Source organism: Schistocerca americana, chromosome 1 (assembly GCF_021461395.2).
Source record: "Schistocerca americana isolate TAMUIC-IGC-003095 chromosome 1, iqSchAmer2.1, whole genome shotgun sequence".
NCBI classification, from domain to species: Eukaryota; Metazoa; Arthropoda; class Insecta; order Orthoptera; family Acrididae; genus Schistocerca; species Schistocerca americana.
Genome location: NC_060119.1, coordinates 1,079,477,388 through 1,079,501,100, shown reverse-complemented (window position 1 = coordinate 1,079,501,100; position 23,713 = coordinate 1,079,477,388). Strand labels below are relative to the sequence as shown.

General features: G+C 38.6%; 1 protein-coding gene across 2 annotated transcripts in view; it reads left to right on the top strand.

The window, feature by feature from the left end:
- The first annotated feature begins 7,291 nt into the window (after nucleotides 1-7,291).
- LOC124617695 (trafficking protein particle complex subunit 11) overlaps nucleotides 7,292-23,713 on the top strand; it is a 120,347-nt gene continuing 103,925 nt past the window's right edge. Inside the window, exons 1-2 of one of the 2 annotated variants that reach the window (XM_047145287.1) lie at nucleotides 7,292-7,512; nucleotides 9,617-9,826. In XM_047145287.1, the coding sequence (XP_047001243.1) occupies nucleotides 7,501-7,512; nucleotides 9,617-9,826 (222 nt within the window). In that variant the 5' untranslated portion in view covers nucleotides 7,292-7,500. Of the gene's footprint in view, nucleotides 7,513-9,613; nucleotides 9,827-23,713 lie in introns of both variants that reach the window. The other variant, XM_047145286.1, reaches the window with a different exon arrangement.

The following is a 23,713-nucleotide window of genomic DNA, read 5'->3' as shown; positions in this document are numbered from 1 at the left end:
TCAGGACTGTAAGGGGGATGAGGCCATACTTCCCAGACCATTTTGTCGATGGATTCATGGGTTAGTTGAGCAATATGAGGAAGTGTGTTGTCTTGATGGAGAATCACACCTCTCCTATGAGATCCATGTTGTCTTTCTCTTGTGGCTGGCTTCACCTTGTTTAAAAGCAAATCTGAGTAGTATTGGCTGTTGATTGTATGCTGCTCTTCGAAATAATAAAAAAAACTGGACCTTCAGCATCCCAAATACAATCAACATGACTTTTCCTGCTAATGCTTGAGTTTTGAATTTTTTATTGACAGGTGGGTTGGTGTGATTCCACTCCATGCTTTTTCTTTTTGATTCTGGCTCATAATAGTGAACCAAAGTTTCATCACAAGTTAAAATTTTGTTGTGGAAGTGCTCACCTTCTCTTTCATAACGTTCCTTTAGCTCTGTGCATACTCTCAACCGTATTTCTTTGCGTATCTGTGTCAACTCCTTTGGAACCCATCTTGCACATGTTTTGCAATACTTCAGCTTATTACAGAGAATGTTATGAACTGCACCAGTACTAACTCGAACCTTATCAACAGTCATTTCTACAGTCACATGGCGGTCGGCATGAATAATGTCATCAGTTCGACTTTCAAGTGAGGGAGTTCAAACTGCAACTGGTCGGCCAGAACGGTGTTCGTCAGTCACTATGTCGTGAGCACTTTTGAACTGCTCTAGCCACTTGTAGAAATTTGCACGATTCATACAACCTTCACCATGAACTTTAGACATTCTGCAGTATATATTCACTGGTTTCTCGTCTTTAGCAAGTAAAAATCGAATAACAGAACGTTGTTAAACTAGTCTGAGGTTTCAAGCAGACTCACAATCTTGAAATGTATTTTTGAGGTTATAAACAAAAAATGTTGATACATCAGCTGATCAGGGCTCATACCAATGATGCCAACATAAAGCCATAAAAGTACCAAACTTGCCCTACTAACAATTTTTTGCTCAGACCAATTTGTCTCTTTAGTTATTGAATATATATATATATATATATATATATATATATATATATATATATATATATATATATATATATATATACGAGTGTCATTCTATAACTAAAGAGACAAATTGTTCTGGGCAAAATTTTTCTAGTTGTCCTGTGTACTTTGGTAATTATTGTTGCCATAATCGTCTCATGATTACTGATACCACTTTTAAGTGTGGACATCCTCAAAGATGATGATTGAGTCTCATACTCCTTGACAGAGCGTAGGGGAATGATGCAGGAGACCCTCACTGCCGTACTAGGCAAGGTCCTAGTGGAGGTGGTTTGCCATTGCCTCCCTCCAGCTGTAATGGGGATTGATAATGGTGATGAATATGACACAACAACATCCAGTCATATCGAGGCAGGTGAAAATCCCTGACCTCTCCGGGACTCGAACTCGGGACCCCGGGCTCGGGAAGCGAGAACACTACCACAAGACCACGAACTGTGGACATCCTCAAAGAGGTCTCTACATCTACATCCATACTCCGCAAGCCACCTCATAGTGGGTCAGGTCTATTTGTCACCATACGATGAAATATATTTCCATCATAGAGGATACAGCATACTATAAGCTGCAGGGTATTCTGCAATGTTTCACATGTTGTCTTGTCATACTCACCACTGAGTAAAGTGTAATTTTCCCAATTGATCATTGGATGATTGAAGTCGCCACTTTGACTATAGCATGAGTGAAGAACTTTTGTGCAAGCGAACTAAGGTTCTCACTAACATTTTTGATTACATCAAGAGGTGATTTTGGTGGGTGATAGAAGGATCCAATTACCATTTTATGCCGACTCCTGGTACTGAGTCTGGCCTGGGCAATCTCACATGCAGTTTCAGTTTCTATCTTGGTGGCTTGAGCTTCTTGTCTACTGTGATAAATACACCACTTCTATTTCCCAGTAGCCTATCATTTCGATAAACACTTAAATTTGCCCCAAAAATGTCATGACTATCAGTTTCAGATTTCAACCACCTTACTGTATCTAGTATTAACAGAGCTTCACTGCTTTGCAGGAGCAAACTCTGACGCTTATGACGAATGCTTCAGCAGTTAACTACTAGGATTTTCATACTCCCATTAGTAAGGGGAATTCTTTTGGACCTTACAATCATACTTCTGGGTCTCTTACAGTTGTCTTTATCTGAACTGGGTGGAGAGTTGCTTAATCTAATGAACCCTTGTGTGTACCCCCACACAGAGTAAGCTATCTGGATAGCAGCCTCTTGCGTGTATTGGACACTTGAACCATTTGGGGGGGGGGGGGGGGGGGATATAGTTCTCAGGCCTATAGCACAAATCCAGCAAGTCACAGCGTAGCTTTTCTCAGAACCCTCTAAGTTTCTGCCTCAATCCTTCCACTAGACTCGGAGCCAGGGGTCTTCGATCAGTTCTGCAGACAATGCTGTAGATTGTGAGCTTTGCTGAAACTCCATGTGCAAGGTTCGTCCTCTCAACTTTCTCTGCCAGTCGTTGGAATGATCCAATTGTGACCTCAGAGGCCAGATGACAGGCATCAACTGCAATAATTTGGATAAGTAATGACATATCTCAGACTTCCTGCACAGGAGACAGGATCCACAGGAGGGGCTAATACTTGAGGTAGCTTTGTACCAGCACCACTGGTACATGACTCTTGGAAGCTCTCCCAAGGCACTGATTCGCAGCACTACCAACCGTTTGATAGTAGTCAGGTCCATTTCAAGCAGCTTACGAACGTCAATTACCTCATCCCATGTTCGAGAATAGCAGTCACAGTGGGGCTGTATTGAAGCTGATGTATGTTTTACGGGGCACTGAACAAATAACTTTAAAGTAAACCTACCGACTATTTTTAATCTATTGTGCTAAAAATATTGCTAATTCCCTATAGGAATTAAAGCAAGTACACAAAATGGGATTTCTATGAAGGCAACAGGAAAAACCTGTGTCAAAAATGACTGGTTTGCAAAAACTTTTTCAGGTTAATTACAGTCGCTAGGAAACTAGAAAATATGAGTCAAGTTACGATAAATGTTGACGATGTATACACCTGTTGAAAGGGACAACTAAATGTAATATAGTATGTTAGTTACAATATCTGCTACAGTAGCTACATCACAAACGCCGATTTAATACTATTAGGGACCAAGCGCAGGACAATTGTAACCTTCGAAAATTCTCAAAAATATATTTTTATTTTCGTCGATATATGCTGGATTTGATACTTTTTTACAGTAACTGCGAGTCGCAAACGCTGATTTGCTACGAAACAAGTTATCTGCAACTCTCGCAGCTTACAAAATTTTTCAAAAATAGTTTTGTAAGCATCCCAACATTCTCAAAAACAGCTTATCCCTCCTATAGTTATACAGTGAAATTAGAGAATGGTTAAAACGACGCGAATAGTAAAATAACGGAATCTAGAAGTACAAATTGGCACACGAATCTGATACACAAAGTCTCTCAAAAAGGAAAATTCCAAAGTCGGCTTTTACTTATAAATAAACATGCGGATTACACAGATTTTTTACGTAGGTGACTCTGTGAAAACTTATACATTGGTTTGCCGAAGTTGAACACACAACCTCAGTTTACCTCAGTCAAATTCATGCAAATGCGTAGCACCAAGTAAGCGCGTCTTCGACCTGTAGCAGCTAACAATGCTTGCAGAATAGAACCTGGAAGATGCATGTTGATACATTAGAATCAGTATTTGTTTTCATTGTTTCTGAAGATTGATGAGTAGGTATAGCTGAATTATAAAGCGAAGAGATCTGGCAATACACCATTGCACTAGTCTGTCACATAGATTAGTAGGATTCATTTCAGCACTTCGAACAAGTCAGTCACACACATCCAGATGAATTTTTCTTAACACTTAATGAACTAAGCATTCTCGTACTGATCAGAAAATATCTGGTTTAAATTATTCGTTTTGTGGAAGAAACAAAGTATTTTCATTATCCACCTGCATATCTCTCGTCATCCACCAAAACGAAAAGTGCTATCCTACAAAAAAAAAAAAAAAAGTGGCCCGAACCCTCTATACCACTCGAACGGATTAAACCACAGTCTAACATGGACTGTGATTAAACTGACACTACAGGCACAGCCGCAAAATTGGCTATCATATAATCACTAATCTGGTTGATAGATGTCGATCATTTCCCTATATGAGAATATGAATGCTACATTTAAGTTCTGTGCCAATATTCATTAAAGGTTATATATCTCTGGAGCAATACTGCGTGTGTTGTACCTGCATCATTCAAAAAATTTCTCATGTCTTTATTTCGAAACAACAACCAAAGCTGTCGAAACAGGAACCAAACGTTTCGTGAAATGTTGTGTGAACACGGAAAATAAATGCACTACTAGTGAGGAAATCTGCAACACAATAAAGATTGTAACATTACTAGGAATAGAGTGAATCGAAGAAATAATTAGATAAATATGTATACTTTTAAATCCATGAACCCATAGTAAGCAAATCCTCAAAGATGTAGAACGTGTCGTAAAAACAAAAATGTATAGTACACATTTACAAATGAAGAGATTTGCTTATGTTACTTTCATAGATCTGAAATTCAGTGGTCGTTAAGGTACTGGTGCTCAACTGAGAAAGGCTGTAATGTAAATTCTAAATTGTCATACAAATAGGAAACGGCTGCAAGACGCCGAACAAAGGGTGGGAAACCATATATATGAAAATGATAGACTTTGTTAGGCTAGAGACAGCAATGTTACTATTATTGCTGCTGTGCTGAGGTTACTAGTAACAGTTATTTTGATTAATTTTATTTGAAAGTAAAGGAATATATATATATACAGTAGAGCGTCGATTATCCGAACGTCGGTCAATCGAACGACCGCTTAACCGAACTGTGTATTCGTTCGCACCTGTTACTCTCCCTCCCTGCCGTCCATCATCCCCCTCACTCCTAATCCAAGTTTCCCTCAGTAGTCGCTGCACTAGGCCACCGCTGGCCGAACATTGCTTCTAATGGGGCCTTCACAAGGCGCTACTGACCCGCCAAGCCGCCAGTCGCTGTGTTTTAACAATCAGCACACTTCTGTCGGTTTGGCACTGGCAGTAGAAGTAGCGGCATTATCAAAGCTGTTCACAAAAACAGCTACGCCAGCTTAGAGTTGAGGCGTGCCGCTCCGCGCAGTTTGAAGGATTGCGTGCCCGCAAGAAGAGCTTCTCACGGTGCAAACAGTCACCTTCTGTTCTCTGTTACGACCACTTGTGTACTGCTGCGTGAAGAAGTGAACTTGACGATACAAAATGCTTAAACGTAAACGTGTTGTAATTTCTTTGAGGGACAAGTGCAAGATTATTAAAAGGTTAGAAGAAGGTGAATCTGCAACCACTTTATCCAATGAGTACAAGCTGGGGAAGTCAACAACTACGGATATAAAAAATAACAAAAGACGAGCATAGCAAATTTTATAGCTATGTTTGATTCTACTGATGGATCAACAAGCCGTAAAACTATGAAGCTCGTCACTAACACAGATCTAGATGATGCTGTTTACAAGTGGTTTACACAAAAGAGATCGGAAGGAGAACCTCAGGTCCCATTTTGTGTGAAAAGGCAATGCAGTTCAACGAAAAACTTGGAGGGCCTTCGAATTTTAAAGCGACCACGGGCTGATTAAAACGCTGGAAGTCAAGACACGGCATTCATGAGCTTACAATACAGGGAGAAAAACTGTCGGCTGATTCTTCAGCATCTGATTCTTTCAAAGTCAAACTAAGGGACGTATTAATGGAAGAAGATTATGCTCTCGAAAATGTTTACAATGCTGACGAAACTGGAAAGCTTTACCGAGAAAAACTCTTGTTTCACGTCATGAATTAGCAGCACCTAGTCCTAAAACAAGCAAGGACCGTATTACAGCTCTGGCTTGTGCTAATGCTACTGGAAGTCACCGACTGCCTATGTTCGTGATTGGTAAAAGTAAAAAACCGCGTTGTTTCAAGCACGTTAATATGTCAGCCTTGCCTGTTGTGTACACCTCACAAAAGAGTGCCTGGATGCATAGTACGATTTTTATGAAATGGTTTCTGGACGTTTTCGTACTCTCTGTAAAAGCTCATCAGCTAAAGAATGGGAAGAGGGAGGAAACACTACTTCTCCTTGACAATGCACCAACTCATCCGCCATGTGATATTTTAAACGAAAAAGACGAGTTGATAAACGTAATATTTCTTCCACCTGACGTAACCTCCTTATCACAGCCCATGGATCAAGGCGTTATTGAGACTTTCAAACGATATTACAGGAAAGAATTGTTGCGTAAGGTGTTGTTGGAAAGAGAAGAGGATCGAGAAGAAAGTCTCTTAAGAAATCATAAGAATATTGACTTGAAAGACGCGTCCTACATGATCAGCGCAGCATGGAATGGTGTAAAGGAAGAGAATTTGAAGAAAGCCTGGAATAAAATTTTGGACACAGAAGCAAATTCACAAGGTATGATTGAAAATGACGAACAGAATAATATGCCCGAAATTCTCGGTATGCTAAAAGAAACAGATTGCCACGAATGTGATGAAGAAGACCTTCATGAATGGATGAATATCGATGATGCAGATCCAGGACACCAAATCATGCAGGACAGCGAGATTGTAAACGTCGTCACTGATAAAGATGACGCCGCCAGCATCTCATCAATCAGTGCTCCAGAAAGTGAAGATGAAAGTATACCAACAGCTTCTGAGGCGTTCACTTGTTTAGATGCTGCCTTGCGATGGTTTGAAGCCCAAGATGAAAGTGACCAGTTTCGGATATCTGTAATGAAAAAAGTACGTGACTTAGCTGCTCGTAAGTGTGTAGGCTTGCTTAGACAGACCAAAATAAAGGATTTTTTAAAACGTTAATTTTGTATACTGTGTGTATTGTTCATGCAAAATGCGTATGTAATATGTATATACTTTTGTTTAATAAACTGTGCCACATACTATATATTCCTACTGAAGTTGCCTTTGTATGTTACTTTGTAATACTAAAAGAGATGCCTGTTTTTATGAATAAATTTACTTTACAGTTCTTCTTTTTGGCAAGTAAACATGTACAGTTCGATTATCCGAACAAACCAGTTTTTCGAACACCCATGTCCCCCAATTACTTCGGATAATCAACGCTCTACTGTATATATTTTCAAGCTTGACTTTACTTCTCGAAATGGGAAAAAAAAAAAAAAAAAAAAAAAAAAAAAAAAAAAAAAAAAAAAGAATTTTACGAGTCTAAGATGATATTACTAACTGAATAAGAATAACTTTGCCGACGATGCAGGTGGTTGTTGACAGTTGTGAATATCAAAACATGTCTTGTGAAGTTTGATACGGAAAGGGAAAACTACAAGAAAGATGAATTTTATCTGACGTCTATGTGAAATACGAGTGTAGAATTGTGTGTGATATGCACATATTGACAACCAGTAGATAATTCATTCTGATAATGAAGCCTACATGAAAACAGAGGTTAGTGTAAAACTTAAAACCAGAAAATACCGGAGAAAGCACATGACTCTCCCAAGGTTGTGCTAGAATGTGATTCAGCTGTACTCGTACTTCTGTTATAGGCAGTTCAGTGAAAATTAGGCAGACCGTATTCAGAAATGTTTTGTTAGTATAATGCAAATTGACATTTCGGTATAACTTTCCTGTGCATCCAGTGTTGTGTCTAACTAATTTTAGTACACTGTACGAAATGGCTTATGTACTGTGACTGTCTCAGACCTACGAGAGTCGTGGCAGGCTGTTTTTATTAATTTTTTGTGCACAAAAGTTCGTGAGCTAGTTTGTTATAACTTTGCATGTAGGCCTATAAAGATCAGTTGTATTAATAATGCCCCAGATCGTTCTTTTTGTATAGTCACAAGAAATATTCGATCAGATGTTTCGTCGTGTTGCATCTGGTAAAGCAAACTGTGATTGTATGAAATACAACATATTACTAATCACAATTTATCACCATTGTGTACATGTTGGATGTAATATAAAAGATGTGCGTTACAGCACCTTGATAGCACAATTGGCAAGACACTATGTGATTGTCAGTTATGCCAATGTTACAAGACAATTGAAAGTACATTATTTATAAGAAATTGTGAGAAGTTTCACCTTCGCCTGTGCCATATCTCTGTTCTGTTGTGTATAACGAATTTCATGTCGTACCCTGTAAACTGTTTTCATCAGCTGCTGTTCTAATACATTCTGTAGTATCACTTCAAAGTAAGACAGAAAATAGGCCAAGAAGATGTATTTATTGGTCACAAGACTTTTGCCTATGTAGAAGATTCCAATATTAGATTAGTGAATAGTTAATTGTAGTTAATCCAATGTCCATGTAATAGAAATTACATAATTTACTGTGCTTTCTATACACTATCTGATCAAAAGTACCAGACATATATTACCTTAAATGCGGGTGCCACTGCAATGGCTTGAACACTGTTGGGGACAATTTTTGTGGTGTGTCTAAATGTCTGTGCAGTAATGACAGCCCATTCTCGCTCATGAGCCTAAAGCAGAGAAACTAGTGATGTTGGATGTCGGGCTCTGGTGCGAACTCAAAAGTTCAAACTCGTCATTCAAACTCTGTTCAGGCCAGTCTGCTTCAAGAATGCTGCTTTCCACAGACAATTGCCTCACAGGTGCTGCTGTATGACAGGCTGCACAATCTTGCTGTTCCTCTATTGTACCCAGTACACAATGCTGTGAAATGTGTTTATATTCTATATTTTCCAGTTACTTAAGTGAAAGAAAAGGATCACACCCTAACCATGAAAAACACCACATACAATGACACCAACTCCTCAATACTTCACTGTTGAACTTACACATGATGGCAGGTAAAGTTCTCCAGGCATTCACGAAACCAAACCCTTCCATCAGGTTGCTGTAGAGTATAACTTGATTTATCACTCAGTATTACGTGTTACTAATCATTCGTTCTCCAGTGGTATCGTTCCACCACTCAAGAGTTGATTGCAGAAATTGTCACTTTTGAGGAGCTGCTCGGCCATTATACCCCATTTATTTTAACTTCCTGTCACTGTGCTAGCTGGACTGCTGGTAGCTCTGTGGGACTCATGATTGATTCCATTTGCTTATTCCATTGATTTTTTTTGCAACCACCCTCCGTAATGAACAAGGGTGTCCATCTTTATACGAGTTCTGCCTGGTAGTTTAGCTGTGATTGTTCAATCACATTTCTACTTTACAGTGATGTCAGCAACAGTAGTCTTGGACAGCTTTAGAAGAGTTGAAATGTCTCTGACGGATTTATTACTCAAGTTATATGCGATGATAAGCCCACATTCAGAATCACTGAGCTCTCCTAACTGACCCATTTTGCTGTCACTGCTTTTCTATTGATAACATGATACTTTATGTCTCCTTATATACTGGCAGGTCCACCTCTTGTGGCATCTAATGGTAAATTCTGCATTAATTGGGGTGTCCGAATATTTTTGAGCAGATAGTGTATTTAATATTAAGCATATTAAAGCTAAATAAAGAGTAATATAAACTCACGAGGGACTGTAGTTCCTTGAATACATGAAGTCTTGTGTTTCAGCAGATGGCATCTTCTCCAGATGTGGCTGATTTCCCTCCTGAACTGTACGCAAAACCGTTAGCACTTGTGGGTTTGACGGGGCTTGATGCTCTTAACAATGCAGTGCACAGAGCAATATGGGATGCATTTAGTAACAACCGCAGGCCAGACAGAGCACCTGTACAATTTAAGTTATTGAGTGCATCTCATGAATTTCCACCAATGAAGCCAAAGGTATTTTTAATCTTCCTTGCAGAAATTGTATTTCTTTCAGTTAGTATTTATCTATCTGTTTAATTGTTTCTACCTGTGGAGCACTGTATCAAAGTGGCAACCATCTCAGTCTCTCATAATGTGTTCAGTTTACAGAATTAGTTATGACAGCATTGCTAACTATAGAAAACTTTTGATTTTCATCAAAACTGATTCCATAATTGAATTCTTGGGGATTTGCCATATGAATTCACTAGACTATTGTTTTGAAATGGTGTTATTGATTTTGGCTGGAATATATGAATATTAAGGTTACAGAAAAATTTATGAATTTCTTATCTTGTGTAGATGGCCCTTTCTGTTGTGTAGCCTGATGTGTAGGTAGGTTGGAAGGTGACAATCTGTTTGGGAGTTGGTGAAGTCAACCAGTGTGAAAGTGAAATCTTGGTTGAAGTGTCTGATCTGTAGCTGGAAGTGTATATTAGCCTGGAAGCAGATTTATTTTCTGTGTACTTGGGTCCTGCAGTATGTTTATCAATAAAAGAAATGCTAAGTAATGGAAAAAGCGGAAAGTGAAAACTGCATATTAAATTATTTGTTGCAATGTTATATGCATTTACCCCTGCAGACAATATGTATTTATTCAGAAATTCAGTTTGATTGCATTGTAGAACCTAGGAAGTTAAGTAAATACTTAATTCTTCTCCAGTGATTGAAACAGAAACATCTTTATGGGGCTGGCTATATAAATATATTGTTCTACCATCATGATGTCATTCCTGTGACAGTTTGCAATAGCGATTACCAAGAAACACTTCAAGGTTAGAGTGTGGAACACTCCTGGTACAGTTTTACCAAGAGAGACCACAGAATAGTCGTTGTGATAGGTCTAGCTGCTCCAACTTGGAGGGCAGGTGATATGTTGGTGGCAACAATGAATTTAGTTGGTTTCCTCAGGTTGTAAGACTACGTGTGTAGCCAGCATACTCTTGATTTGTTTGCATGGGAGGGACAAATTGGAAGATTCCCTAATTCTTAATGTGCCTTTTAACTCTGTGTCCATAGTGGAAACGGTTATAAAAAACTACAATTTTTGTGATAATCAGTAGGTAAATGGATGGCACATTGGAACAAACTGTTTACCATCAACTCGCTAATGAATTTTTTTTTTCTGCATACAGGTAGTCACCACAATCTGTATAAGCAAGTAGTAATCTCAGAACATTGGACTACAAAGTTTGCTCATTGTAATTTTTTTGTTTTTTTATTTGGTATGCGTATTCCATAGATCCGTACTTGCGAGTGATTCGCCTGGATGTGGAACGTGTCAATACAATTGTACAAATACGATTAATGCTACAGAATAGTAATATAATACAATGATATAGATGTTAATAAGTATAACTTTTTCTCATTTACAAGCTGTCATTTAACTAGTATAGCAATTCACAATATAACATTATAACATTAACATAAAATTGTATTGTCCATCTAATGACTAAGAGACTAAATACATCTATTATTAAAGGAGGGCATTACTTCTGGAAAAGAATTCATCTAAGGAGTACAGTGGATGGTCAAGCAGGTATTTTTTTAACGGAACTTTGAACAGCGTTTCATTTTCTCTTGTAGATTTAATATAATTAGGCAATGCATTAAAAGTTTTTATAGCAGCATACTTTACTCCCTTCTGTACAATTGATAAATTTTTTAGTTCAACATGTAGATCATCTTGACCTCTAGTATTGTAGTTATGGTATGAACAATTTGTTTCATACTGAGCATAGAGTTTATTAACTACATTCATCAGAGAGTATATGTACTGACATGTGGTCAGAATACCTAACTGTGTGAAAAGTTTTCTACATGAGGTTCGTGGAGGAACCCCACACGTTTCTGACTGCTCTCTTCTGAGCAGTTAAGACTTTTTTTGAGGCTGGTGAATTACCCCAGAATATTATTCCGTAACTCAATAATGAGTGAAAGTACCCAAAGTAAGCTGATTTTAGCTTGTTGATGTCCCTAAAATGAGTAATGATTCTTAGAGCAAAAGTTGCTGATGAAAGCCTTTTTAGAGTAAGGGACACATGCTGTTCCCAGTTGAGCCTACTGTTAATGTGAACCCCCAGGAATTTAGTGGATTGCACCTGTTCTAGTTTCTGGTTGTCATGAGCAATTACTATATTTTCTAGAGTTTTATTTTTTGTGTGGAACTGTATAAACTTAGGTTTTTTAATATTAACTGAAAGAAAATTAATTGAAAACCAAGCTGTAACTTCTCTGAGTATATCATTAACATCAGTCTCCAGATCAGCAGTAGACTTACCATCTACGACAATGCTTGTATCATCAGCAAACATTGTGAATTCACAATTTTTACTAATGGACAGGGGTAAATCATTAACATATATTAAAAATGGCAAGGGTCCAAGGACAGATCCCTGGGGAACTCCATGCTGAATTTTGCCCCATTCAGAATCCACTAGATTAGAAGATCCTGTGTTGCAGCCGTTTAGAACCACCTTTTGTTTCCTGTCTTCAAGATATAATTTTAGCCGGTTACCTATAAGCCCTTTGATTCCGTAACGATAGGCCTTCTCCAAGAGTGTCTTATGGTTTACACAATCAAAGGCCTTGGAAATATCACAGAAGACACCAACTGGTGATTTCTTACTATTAATAGACTCCAAGACATCATTTGTGAGTGAATATATGACACGCTCTGTGGAAACCCCTTTTTGAAAACCAAACTGTCTGTTGTTAATAATATTAAGTTTATCAAGATGTGCCACAATCCTGTTATACACTGCCTTTTCAAGAACCTTTGAAAATGTTGTTAAGAGAGAGACAGGATGATAATTTTTGACATCTGTAGCATCGCCAGACTTGAAAAGAGGTCTCTCAATGGCATATTTCATTCTCTCTGGAACAACTCCCTCATAAAGAGACGTGTTACAAATGTGAGCAAGTACTACACTTACATCCTTACTGCAGGCTTTCAACAGTTTGCTAGAGATGTTATCTATACCTTAAGATCCTTTACCTTTCAATGAGTGAATTATTATTTTTATTTCATTAACGGTTATGGGTGTTACATTTATATCATTAAAACATTGTGGGAGGTTAAGTTTCAGAATATCTGCAGCTTCCCTTAGGTCACCACTGCAACCTATTTGAGAGGTGACACTTAGAAAGTGGTTGTTAAATGTGTCTGCTATCTGTTTACTATCAGTTATTTCCAAATCGTTAATTTTTAAGCGACAGCAATTTTTTCATTGTCAGATGGTGCAGTACCTGTTTCCCTCTTTATTACATTCCAAATCGTTCTGATTTTATTATTTGAACAATTAATTTCAGCTTTTATGCACATACTTCTAAATTTTTTAGTGACTTTAGTTAAGAGTTTGCTGTATGTCCTATAATATTTCATCTGGAGGGGATTATAGGATTGTCTGGATATTATATACAGTTCCCTTTTTCTCTGGCATGATATTTTTATGCCCTTGGTGAACATGGTTTTTCGCTTGATTGCCTGTTCTGTAGTCTACAGACCTTTTTGGAAAGATTCTTTCAAATATACCCGATAATTCATCAGTAAATAAATTATATTCTGTATTAACATCATTTGCAAGATAAACATACCTCCAGTCAGTCTCCTGAATGCATAATTTGAGGTTTTGGATATTTTCCTCATTCATGTTTCTAATGGTTTTCCACTGTGCACTAGCTTTGTTCTGATTTGTATTAAAGTTGTCAATTGTGAGTATTTGCCCATCATGATCAGAGAGACCATTTATGACTTTTTCAACTTCGATGTGATGAATTTTACTCATATCTACAAAGATATTGTCTATTAGAGTGCTGGAAGTGGCAGTAGTTCTTGTGGGAAAACTGACAGTGGAGACAAGGTTGTAGGTATGCATTAAATTTGCAAACTCTGTCTTAGAAGATGAGCTTTCTAGGAAATCTATATTAAAATCTCCAGTCATTATAATGTCCCTATTTTTTCTTGTGAGATACAATAGCACAGAATCTAATTGTTTCATGAATACTTTAAAATTACCAGATGGAGCCCTGTATACTGCTACGATTACCAGTTTCTTGTTAGCTTCTACTATTTCTGTGACACATGCCTCAAAGTCTTTCTCTACACAATATTTCTCTACATCTATTGTATTAAAGGACAGGCTGTTTTTTACATAAATAACTGCCCTACCTTTGCACATATGCTTTCTACAAAATGAGGTAGCTAAAACATAGTTTGGTATATTGAGCATTTCGATGCCAAAAGTGGCATTGTGTTCTGTCAGACAGAGAATATGAGCACAATTTGCACCTGTTGGTTCATCAATATTTACAATAAATTGGTCTAACTTACAGTGCAGGCTTTGAATATTTTGGTGAAAAATTTTGAGCTTATTTTTAATTGCATGATTGGTTGTGGTGCTGCCACTGTTGGGACTGAGTTTTATTTCTTTTGACATACCAGTATTACAGGAACAGTTTTTTTTTTTTTGCAGGGAAGGGGGAGCTGTTGTGCTGGTAACACCCACATTTGTTTTTATTAACTACATTACTTACATTCTGATTGGAACCTTCCCCCTTCTGCCCCAGTACCATAAAAAATCCCCATTTGCAGCTGAGGGCTTTCATGATCTCAGGCACTTCCTATGTGGAGCAGCTGCAGTCACTACTGTGCTCCTTTTTGCCATAGAGGGTGGATCTCTTGTTGGTGAGGTTTCTACACTATCAGCTTGTACACTTGATCCTGTGGGGGTTGGTGTTGCTGTTTCTGCTATTGATGACTGTTCTTCTTCCTTAGATGCTGCTGCTTCACAAGTTGGTAGTGGACTAACGTTTCGCACTTGAGTTGTAACTGCTGGTGCTGTCTTGCTTTTTTGTGTTGATTCACATACAGGTGCTGCCGCATATGAAGTCTTCCCTTCAGCTGTTCCATTAGGTTTGAAGGAGTATTTTGACAACACTGTCTGTATTTCTTCCAATGGTACAGTTTCAATGGGCACAGGTGCTTTTAGAATGATTGGAGGAGTGGTGTTTTCAAATAGTATGAATGTTTCTGCTAATAGTGCTTTAGTGAGTACATGTTCTCCTAGCCGGTTCCTGTGCATTCCGTGTCGACTAAAATGGTTTCTCTCTTCGGAATTACTGTCCAAAAACTTCACGTCCTTGATTGCTTTGCATACGTTTTGAAACATTCTGTTTGTGAGTTTGATTTCATTATTTACACATGAACTGTTCATTAGGTCATGTCTGTGAGGGATGCTAACGACGATTGTTTTTCTTGGCGAGATTCTTTCCAGTGCATTTCGCAATGCTGTGATTGCATTTTTCGACTCATTTTTATAAATATTGTTAGCTCCAGCAGTAATTACACAAACATCATTTGGTTGAGGGTTTAAGTATTTAATTATTTGCTGGAAAGGGGCCCCGGGTTTGACTGTGGCAGTAACGGAAAATTTAGATTGCATATTCATAAGGATAGTGGCTAAATCTCGTCCATGGCTGTCTGCAAAGATAAGTTTTGTTTCGTCTTCTCTCAATAATTTCCAGGTTCAACTAGGCAAGTAGTCAGTGATAAGCACATTGGACTCGCATTAGGAATGACTGTAGTTCAGTACCATATCTGGCCACTGAAGTTTAGCTTCCTGTGGTTTCCCTAAATCCTTTAAGGTAAATACTGTGGTAGTTACAATGTTAATGACATTGGTTTCCTCTCCCAACCTGTCAGGGCTCTATTTCTAAACAACTTTGTCATTGATGGGATTGTAAACCATAATCTTTCCTTTGATCTATCAGATTCATTCCCTGTCTTGTGGCAACTCCACATGGAGTGGCAGAGAAGCAGCAAGCAGTTGTGTTTCTCCCATATGCTGCCACTATATTAGGTAGAATTGGTTGCATATTGGAGGAGTATGAGGTACAGCACATATCTGCTTGCACAAATTGGACTGCATTTGGACGTTGTAAAAGATGGACTCCTGACTTGTGGAGGCACAGATCATCAGATTCTTTCTCACTGAGGTCTGCCAGATGTTGGCCAAAGTATCATAATTGAGGGAGAATGCTGTGTTGAACACTAGTGGGGCACATGTCCGAGACTAATGTATGAGTTGATGACTGGAACACAGCTTTATGACTGCACACCTCATCGCTGTTGACCAAATGAAGACACATACTCAGGCTGCTAACGTCTGGGACTTGATCATGAAAGAATCCATTTAAAATAAAATTACAGACTACACTATTAACTGCTCAGACAAATTTTGAGCTTGGAGCCAATTGTAGTTCAATACAGTCCATGACATTTCAACTGAACGCGTGCCAGTCATCCTCAGGTGAACCATTGATGACTCACCTTAGAATAACTGACAGGTGCCAGTTGATATGTCATGAAATGTATTGAATGACAATTCAGTTTTCTGGTAAAATTTTAAAATCCACAACACTATTAACTGTAGCACAGGGTATCACCTCAGCAAGCCCAAGGATACCATCCTCCATCACCTTTACTTAAATTGCTTTTGGCATTGAGAGAATTGCAAATGCTATGGAGGTGTGTCTCAAACTGCCTTTTCATTTTTTTACACATAAAACAATTGTTGTGGTGGATATATGTTTTAATGACTTTCTGCTGTTAATTACACTTCTTGGAAGTAGACTTCATGAAAATTATATTTTTTTAAAACAATTCAAGATTTAAAACATTTAGACAACTGAAACCGAGCAGAATTTGCAGTATATTTTGATTTTAAGCTTTACTAAAATAACAGTAGATACTGACATCTCTACCCTCTCACAGATTATCACCAGGGGCATAATATTACAGATTCACAACATAACTATATTGAAAAACACATTTAATTTGTGAGACATTGTGTATGAAATCAGCTTTGAGTATACTTCTTATAGTTTCTGCGTAGACCAACTATTGAACTCGATAAATGTGTGAAGAGAGACACTTTGCCACATTTTAGTTTTAAAAGATCAAGTGGAAAATAATTTTATATTCTTAAGAGCCTCTGCATCATTTTTTAATAACTGTCAGCCTGCTTGTGTTTCACGTATACTGTCAGAGAGCAAATCAAACAAATTGAAACACCGCACTGTAGACATGGTTACCTTGTTTTACTCTTCAAACAAGGAGGGCAAAAGCATACATTTTTCACACAGTTCTTTCTGTGTTTGAGGCTTGTACTACCTTCAAAACAGGGTTTACTCTGAGACTTTTTGCCGTATGTCGCTGTTCAGGGAGCAGCAAGACAATCTAACCTTGTTCTTATGTAACCTGACACCTGTTTTATCCATCTAAAACATCTGTTCTTACTGAAGAAGCAAGCCTCTCCATTGTCATCAACTGTCACATCGTCATCACTTTGTTTCCTGCTTCAAATTAGTGTCATGATCACCAAGTATCTCAAAAGCAGGGTTATTGTTGTCATACATGTTTTCATCTGAGAATTCATTGACATCTACATCTGGCTCACATAAAACAAGTTGCGAAGAAGATGCAACTTTCCTTGCCATGGAGAAACCATAATATTCAATAAGAATACAACACACAAACACTATGATATGTCTGCAAGACTTCTCAAGGCCCAAAAATAAGAAAGTGCAGCAACAGTGCAAACATTCTGCCATGTTTATCTTGCCATCCAATAGGGAGGTACATACATTTGTAGCAGTCTGAGAGACAGTCTATAGTAATTAAGGAATAAAGAACAGTGGAGGTTAATACAAAAACGTAACAGCTGAACAACAATGTGGACACAGGAACACCGTGGCTGCTTGAGGCATTGACAGTAAGCTGAATGTGAAACCAATTTGTGAATCTGAGTGTAGTGTCACAGCGGTTAGGCTGCAGGACCAGGTCTCTTTGTTTTCCCTGCATTGATTAGGGCACATGCCAGGATGACTGTAACCCCCTCCTCTGTCTGGAGTGCGCGACTTTGGTTGGTCAATTTCCAATAATGCAATACCAATAGCCTTTATTTAGGTTTCATTTTTAGACTACCAGTTTCAACTTTACATTAAGTCATCTTCAGGCCTATACAATGAAGGTTATAAACTAGCAATAAGTACATATTAAAAAGACAGAGTGTATTGTCTAAATGAGGCCAGTGTTACATATTAATTTATATAATTAAAAGAAATTGGTCTTCACTAAAATCTATATAATACAAAGTTATATGTACTATCAGCAAGTAACCAGTTATTCATGCATACTGTGAAACCATCAGTAACTTAAAGGAAGTATTCATAAAACAGAAGTGTCAAAGTAATCCAACCATCAGTCCTTTATATCCATTGTCTGTAATTATGTATGGTTATAAGTGGTAGACTCTGCTGGTTTTTGTCTAAAAATAAAAGACACATGCAGAAGGACCGTCTCATATGTAAAGTAAATAGCAGGATCGTATATCAGGTAAAATAAAGGGGGATACACTATAAGCAATGGCAATTCTTATAGTAAGTATACAAAAAGGAATGATACATTGAAAAGGAATTACAGCTATTGAAACACCATAGCTGTACTCAATTGTTATTAGACAATACTCTTTAGATTTAGGTTTAGTTATGTAGATGTTTCAGTCCATTCGGTTTTACATTACCTTAATGATAGATTGTAACAATTTCATCTATGCAACTTTTCATGACATTTAAGTGTTGTAATGATGGTCTGGGGAATGGAGATTATTTTCTGGTGACTTGTCCGCGATTACGTTACTAAGCAGTGATGTATTTGTATATATGTGATGAAGTGTACATTCTCCTTTTCCTTATGCCAATTTTGGACCCAATACGGACTCTCGTTCGATTTAAAATTCTGTGGTAAGTACTTGAGGTTACCTCTTGATTTTTGCATTTCCCCTTTGATTTATATATATTTATATGGAATATATATTTATACGGAACAGTTAATGTCCAGTTTGGTTGAGCACTATTCAGTATATAAAATCTGTAATTGCATAGTTTAGTAGTATATTTTTTATTTTCGCGACTTCCTATAATGGGACTACTATTAATTATCTTCTTTCCATAGATACTCTCCAGAAGTATGATGTAAGGAAGTTTCTGCCCAAATAACTGATATTGGCTTCCCATCTTCCAAATAATTTTCTTACAATTAGAGACTTTGCAGTTATTGGTGAAAAAGGTGTGCTTTTGGAAAATTAACATACACAGTATCCACTTTTTGCTTATAATATCCTAGGTCTTATTACACGGATGGATACATTTCTACTTTTATTTTTACTTTTTGCTGTCATCCTCCTAGAGTGTTCTTTTGTTTGCTCCTTATAGAGTATTATCTAATAACAATTGAGTACAGCTATGGTATTTCAATAGCTGCAATTCCTTTTCAATCTATCATTCCTTTTTGTATACTTACTATAAAGATTACCATTGCTTTTAGTGTGCCACCCTTAATTTTACCCGATATATGATCCTGCTATTTACTTTCATATGATGAGCTGGTCCCTCTGCCCTCTTCTTTTACTTTTTGACGAAAACCGGTAGAGTCTACCATGTATAACCATACATATTTATAGACAATGGACACACAGGACTGATGGCTGCATTACTTTGACACTTCTGTTTATGAATACTTCCATTAAGTTATTGATGGTTTCGCAGTATGCATGAATAACTGGTTAATTGCTGATAGCACATATTACATTGTATCACAGATTTTAATTAATACCAATTTCTTTTAATTACATAAATTAATATGTAACACTGGGTTCATTTAGACAATATGCTCTGTCTTTTTAATATTGTCACAGAAGCAGCTGAGCAGTACCGTGGTGTAGTAGGTTATGATACTAAACTGTTGAATAGAGGGTCATGAGTTCAAAACTCACCTGGACGGTACCATTTTAATTTCTATATTCTGTTCAAGTACATTCTAGAAGCATCCACAAATGTCAAGAATAATTGTACTGGAATGTTCTGGCCGGAGGCAGTTTGCTCCGCGCTCTTGTATGTGCAAGTGCTGAATAAACCTTCATTAAGTGAAGTTAATGTTCATTGTTCATGTAATTACACCTTCTTCTATGTGACATTATTTTGGTGGAGCTGCTGGGTATTGGAACTTGTGAGAGCGTACATTATTGACGACATGGTGGATCTCATCAGGCCACGAGAGAGCCGCCGTTTATGTGGTGAGAAACCTGAGTTCGAGCCATATTCAACAGATCGCAGTCTACCGGAGACAGAAGAAGAAGAAGAAGAAGAAGAAGAAGAAGAAGACGTTACAATGACAGCAGCTGTGTGCCACCACATGAGACATTCTTCCGCGTTCGCTGGTGACGATGGCCAAGATCCAAACAAGTGGCTGAAGGTATATGAGCGTATAGCCAAAAAATGGGATGACACCGTGTGTTTGGCTAACGTATTTTTCTACTTAGAGGGCACTGCCAAACAATGGTATGAGAACAACGAGGAGAAGTTCACAAGCTGGGAAGTATTCCACGCGGAACTGCACAAGTATTTCGGCAACACACGACTACAGAAGTGCAAGGCTGAAGAAAATTAAAGTGCAGGGCACAGTGTCCAGGAGAAACTACAGCATCCTACAATCACGGCGTCTTGGAGCTGTGTAAAATAGTGGATCCTAGAATGGACGGGGAAGATAAGGTTGCACATCCCATAAAGGGTGTTTGCTGAGGACATGTATCAAGCCCTACTCCTGAAGGAGGTTTCGACAGCAAACAACTTCATAAAATAGTGCCAGTATATCGAGACAATGCATCGAAAAAGAATTACATGCAAGAAGTTTGAATGGCTTCCATCAGGTAGTGAGAGAGGAAGTTAAGAAGGTACTTGGATTGCACGGCGAACAAAACACTGAGACACTTCAAGAGGTCATAAGTGGAACAGACATTGAACCAAATCTCTCGTCCTTCATTTCCCTTTAAAACAGTGAAAAAGTCGACCCAGGCAGAGTTACGTTCCTCCTATGCTGCATGAGGAACCTGTTTGGGCTCCAAGGAAGACTGACGTCTGGAGGACCCAGTATCACCAACCAGTATGTTTCCACTGTGGACGACCGGGACATGTGGTGCGCTATTGTCGAGAAAGGCAGTCGATATTTGATGATGCCTGCACCAGAAGACATCAGACCGATCTTAGCCGATGCCAACTCCGGGCCGATGAAGATGAGCAAGAAGATGAGGGTGCAGGACGATGTATGTTACCATCGCTGCAAGCTAGCCATTGGAGAGGATGCTCCCCAACATGTCGTTCAAGGTCTCCAGCACCGTTTAGAAGCTCCAGCCGATCACCTAGCAACCACAACCTGGAAAACTAAAGGGTGCGACCTTCCTTGTAGGTGAGGCCGCTGAAGAGAAAAATCCTCTGCCATCGGTCACTACGAAAATGATAGGAAACTACATCGATATCCTCATGGATGGCCGACCAGCCCAAGTTATTGTGGACTCTGGAGCACCATATTCAGTCATTTAGGAGAAGTACCATTGCCAGTCGCAGAAAACTATATTCGTCGACAACAAAAAATCTCTGCTGAAGGAGGCTAATGGGAAATATGTAAAACCTACAGGAAGATGTACAATTTGCGTGGGTATAAGTGGCCATACACAGCCCATAGAATTTGTCATCTTACAAGAGTGTAGTCATGACGTCATTCCCAGATGGGACTTCTGAAAGCTCCTCAGGCAATTATAGATTGTGGTCGCTCGAAGATTATGCTACATTTACATGGATACTCTGAAAATTACATTTAAGCGCATGTTAGAGGGGTCATCGAACCACCTTCACAATTCTCCATTATTCCAATCTCGTATAGTGTGCGGAATGTGTGAACACCTATATCTTTCCGCACGAGCTCTGATTTCTCTTATTTTATCATGGTGATCATTCCTCCCTATGAAGGTTGGTGTCAACAAAATATTTTCGCATTTGGAGGAGAAAGTTGGTGATTGGAATTTCATGTGAAGATTTCGTCGCAATGCAAAACGCCTTTCTTTTAATGATTTCCAGCCCAAATCCTGTATCATTTCTGTGACACTCTCTCCCATATTTCGCGATAATACAAAACGTGCTGCCTTTCTTTGAACTTTTTCGATGTACTCCATCAGTCCTACCTGGTAACGATTCCCACACTGCACAGCAGTATTCTAAAAGAGGACAGACAAGCGTAGTGTGGGCAGTCTCCTTAGTAGGTATGTTACATTTTTTAAGTGTCCTGGCAATAAAATACAGTCTTTGGTTAGCCTTCCCCATAATATTTTCTGTGTGTTCCTTCCAATTTAAGTGGTTCGTAATTGTAATACCTAGGCTAGACGAGATGAGATACTGTGGACGGGAAGATGTGCACCCGAGTGTGTGGAGACTGTGTGTGCTGGATGAAGTGATCATTCCTGCAGTCAGCGCTAGAAAGGTAACTGTCACGTGTCATGCCAAGCATCAACCCGTGGATCTTGTAGTGGAATGTAAGAGAAGCATACCACTGTAGAATAACTTTTTCATACCAGCCTCTGTCATCTTGTTTAAGAACGGATTCAGTGAATTGTGGATAGTTAACTGCCTTCAAGAATCGCAGATCCTTCCAACACGCATGTGCTTAGCAAACACTGAGCCATTAATTGAAGAACAGCTGAGTGTCATAGAAACCTCCCATGCCGAGTCTGTGGGCGAAATTAGCACTACCACTACAAGACAATATCTTGTAACTTGACTATCATCATATCTCACTAAGGAACAACAGAAGAAGCTACTTGCCATTCTTCAAGATTTCTCTGAATGCTTCAATCCATAGGTGTAGAGAATATTAGACAAATTGACGATGAAGCACCGGATTAGCACTGGAGATCATCAACCAATAAGCCAAAGAGCATACTGTGTGTCAGCAACAGACTGTCGAATAATTTGTGACGAGGTAGAGAAAATGATGAAGAATGACATCATTCAGCCTTCGCAGAGCTCGTGGTCATCATCAGTGGTCCTCTTCAGGAAGAAGGATGCAGTTGGCGCTTTTGTGTTGATTACAGGAAGCTTAATAAGCTAACTAAAAAGGATGTTTACCCTCTTCCATGTATTGACGATACACTAGATTGTCTGAAGGGGGCTAAGTTTTTCTCAACCATGGACATGTACCCGGGATACTGGCAAATCGAAGTAGATGAGGCTGATCGTGAGGAAACTGCATTCATCACCCCTGAGGGCCTGTATGAGTTTAAGGTATAGCCGTTTGGTTTGTGTAATGCACCAGCAACTTTTGAACAGATTATGGATAATTTTCTACGCCACCTTAAGTGGATGATGTGTCTTTGTTATTTAGATGACATTGTAGTGTTCTCAGAGACATTTGATGAACATACAAAAGACTGAGGGCCGTTCTTAAGTGTCTCCAACAAGACGGACTGAAACTTAATCCAAGAAAGTGTCTCTTTGGAACAAAAGAAATCAGAATACTTGGACACCTAATGTCAAACAAAGGTGTGCGGCCAGATCTGAAAATGTGAGATCTATAAGGAAATTTCCTATTCTAAAAAGTATTAGAGATGTGAGAAGCTTCCGCAGATCATGTTCTTATTACCGTTGTTTTATCAAAGACTTTTGTATCAAAGCCAGGCCACTCCAAGAGTTGTTAAAAGCTGATGCTAAATTTATCTGGGGTGGTGCTTAACTAGAGTCTTTTGATGTGCTGCGAAAAGCTGTGACGACTGACCCTGTACTTGGTCTGTATGATGAGAGAGCACCTACAGAACTACATACAGATGCCAGCGGGTATTGATCATTGCTGTTCTGGTGCAAATTTCTGATGGAAAAGAGGAGGCTAGGATACTTACAAAAGCCGAGAGAAACTACTCAACTACAGAAAGAGAATATCTTGCTGTGATCTGGACCATGTGCAGATTTCGACAGTAT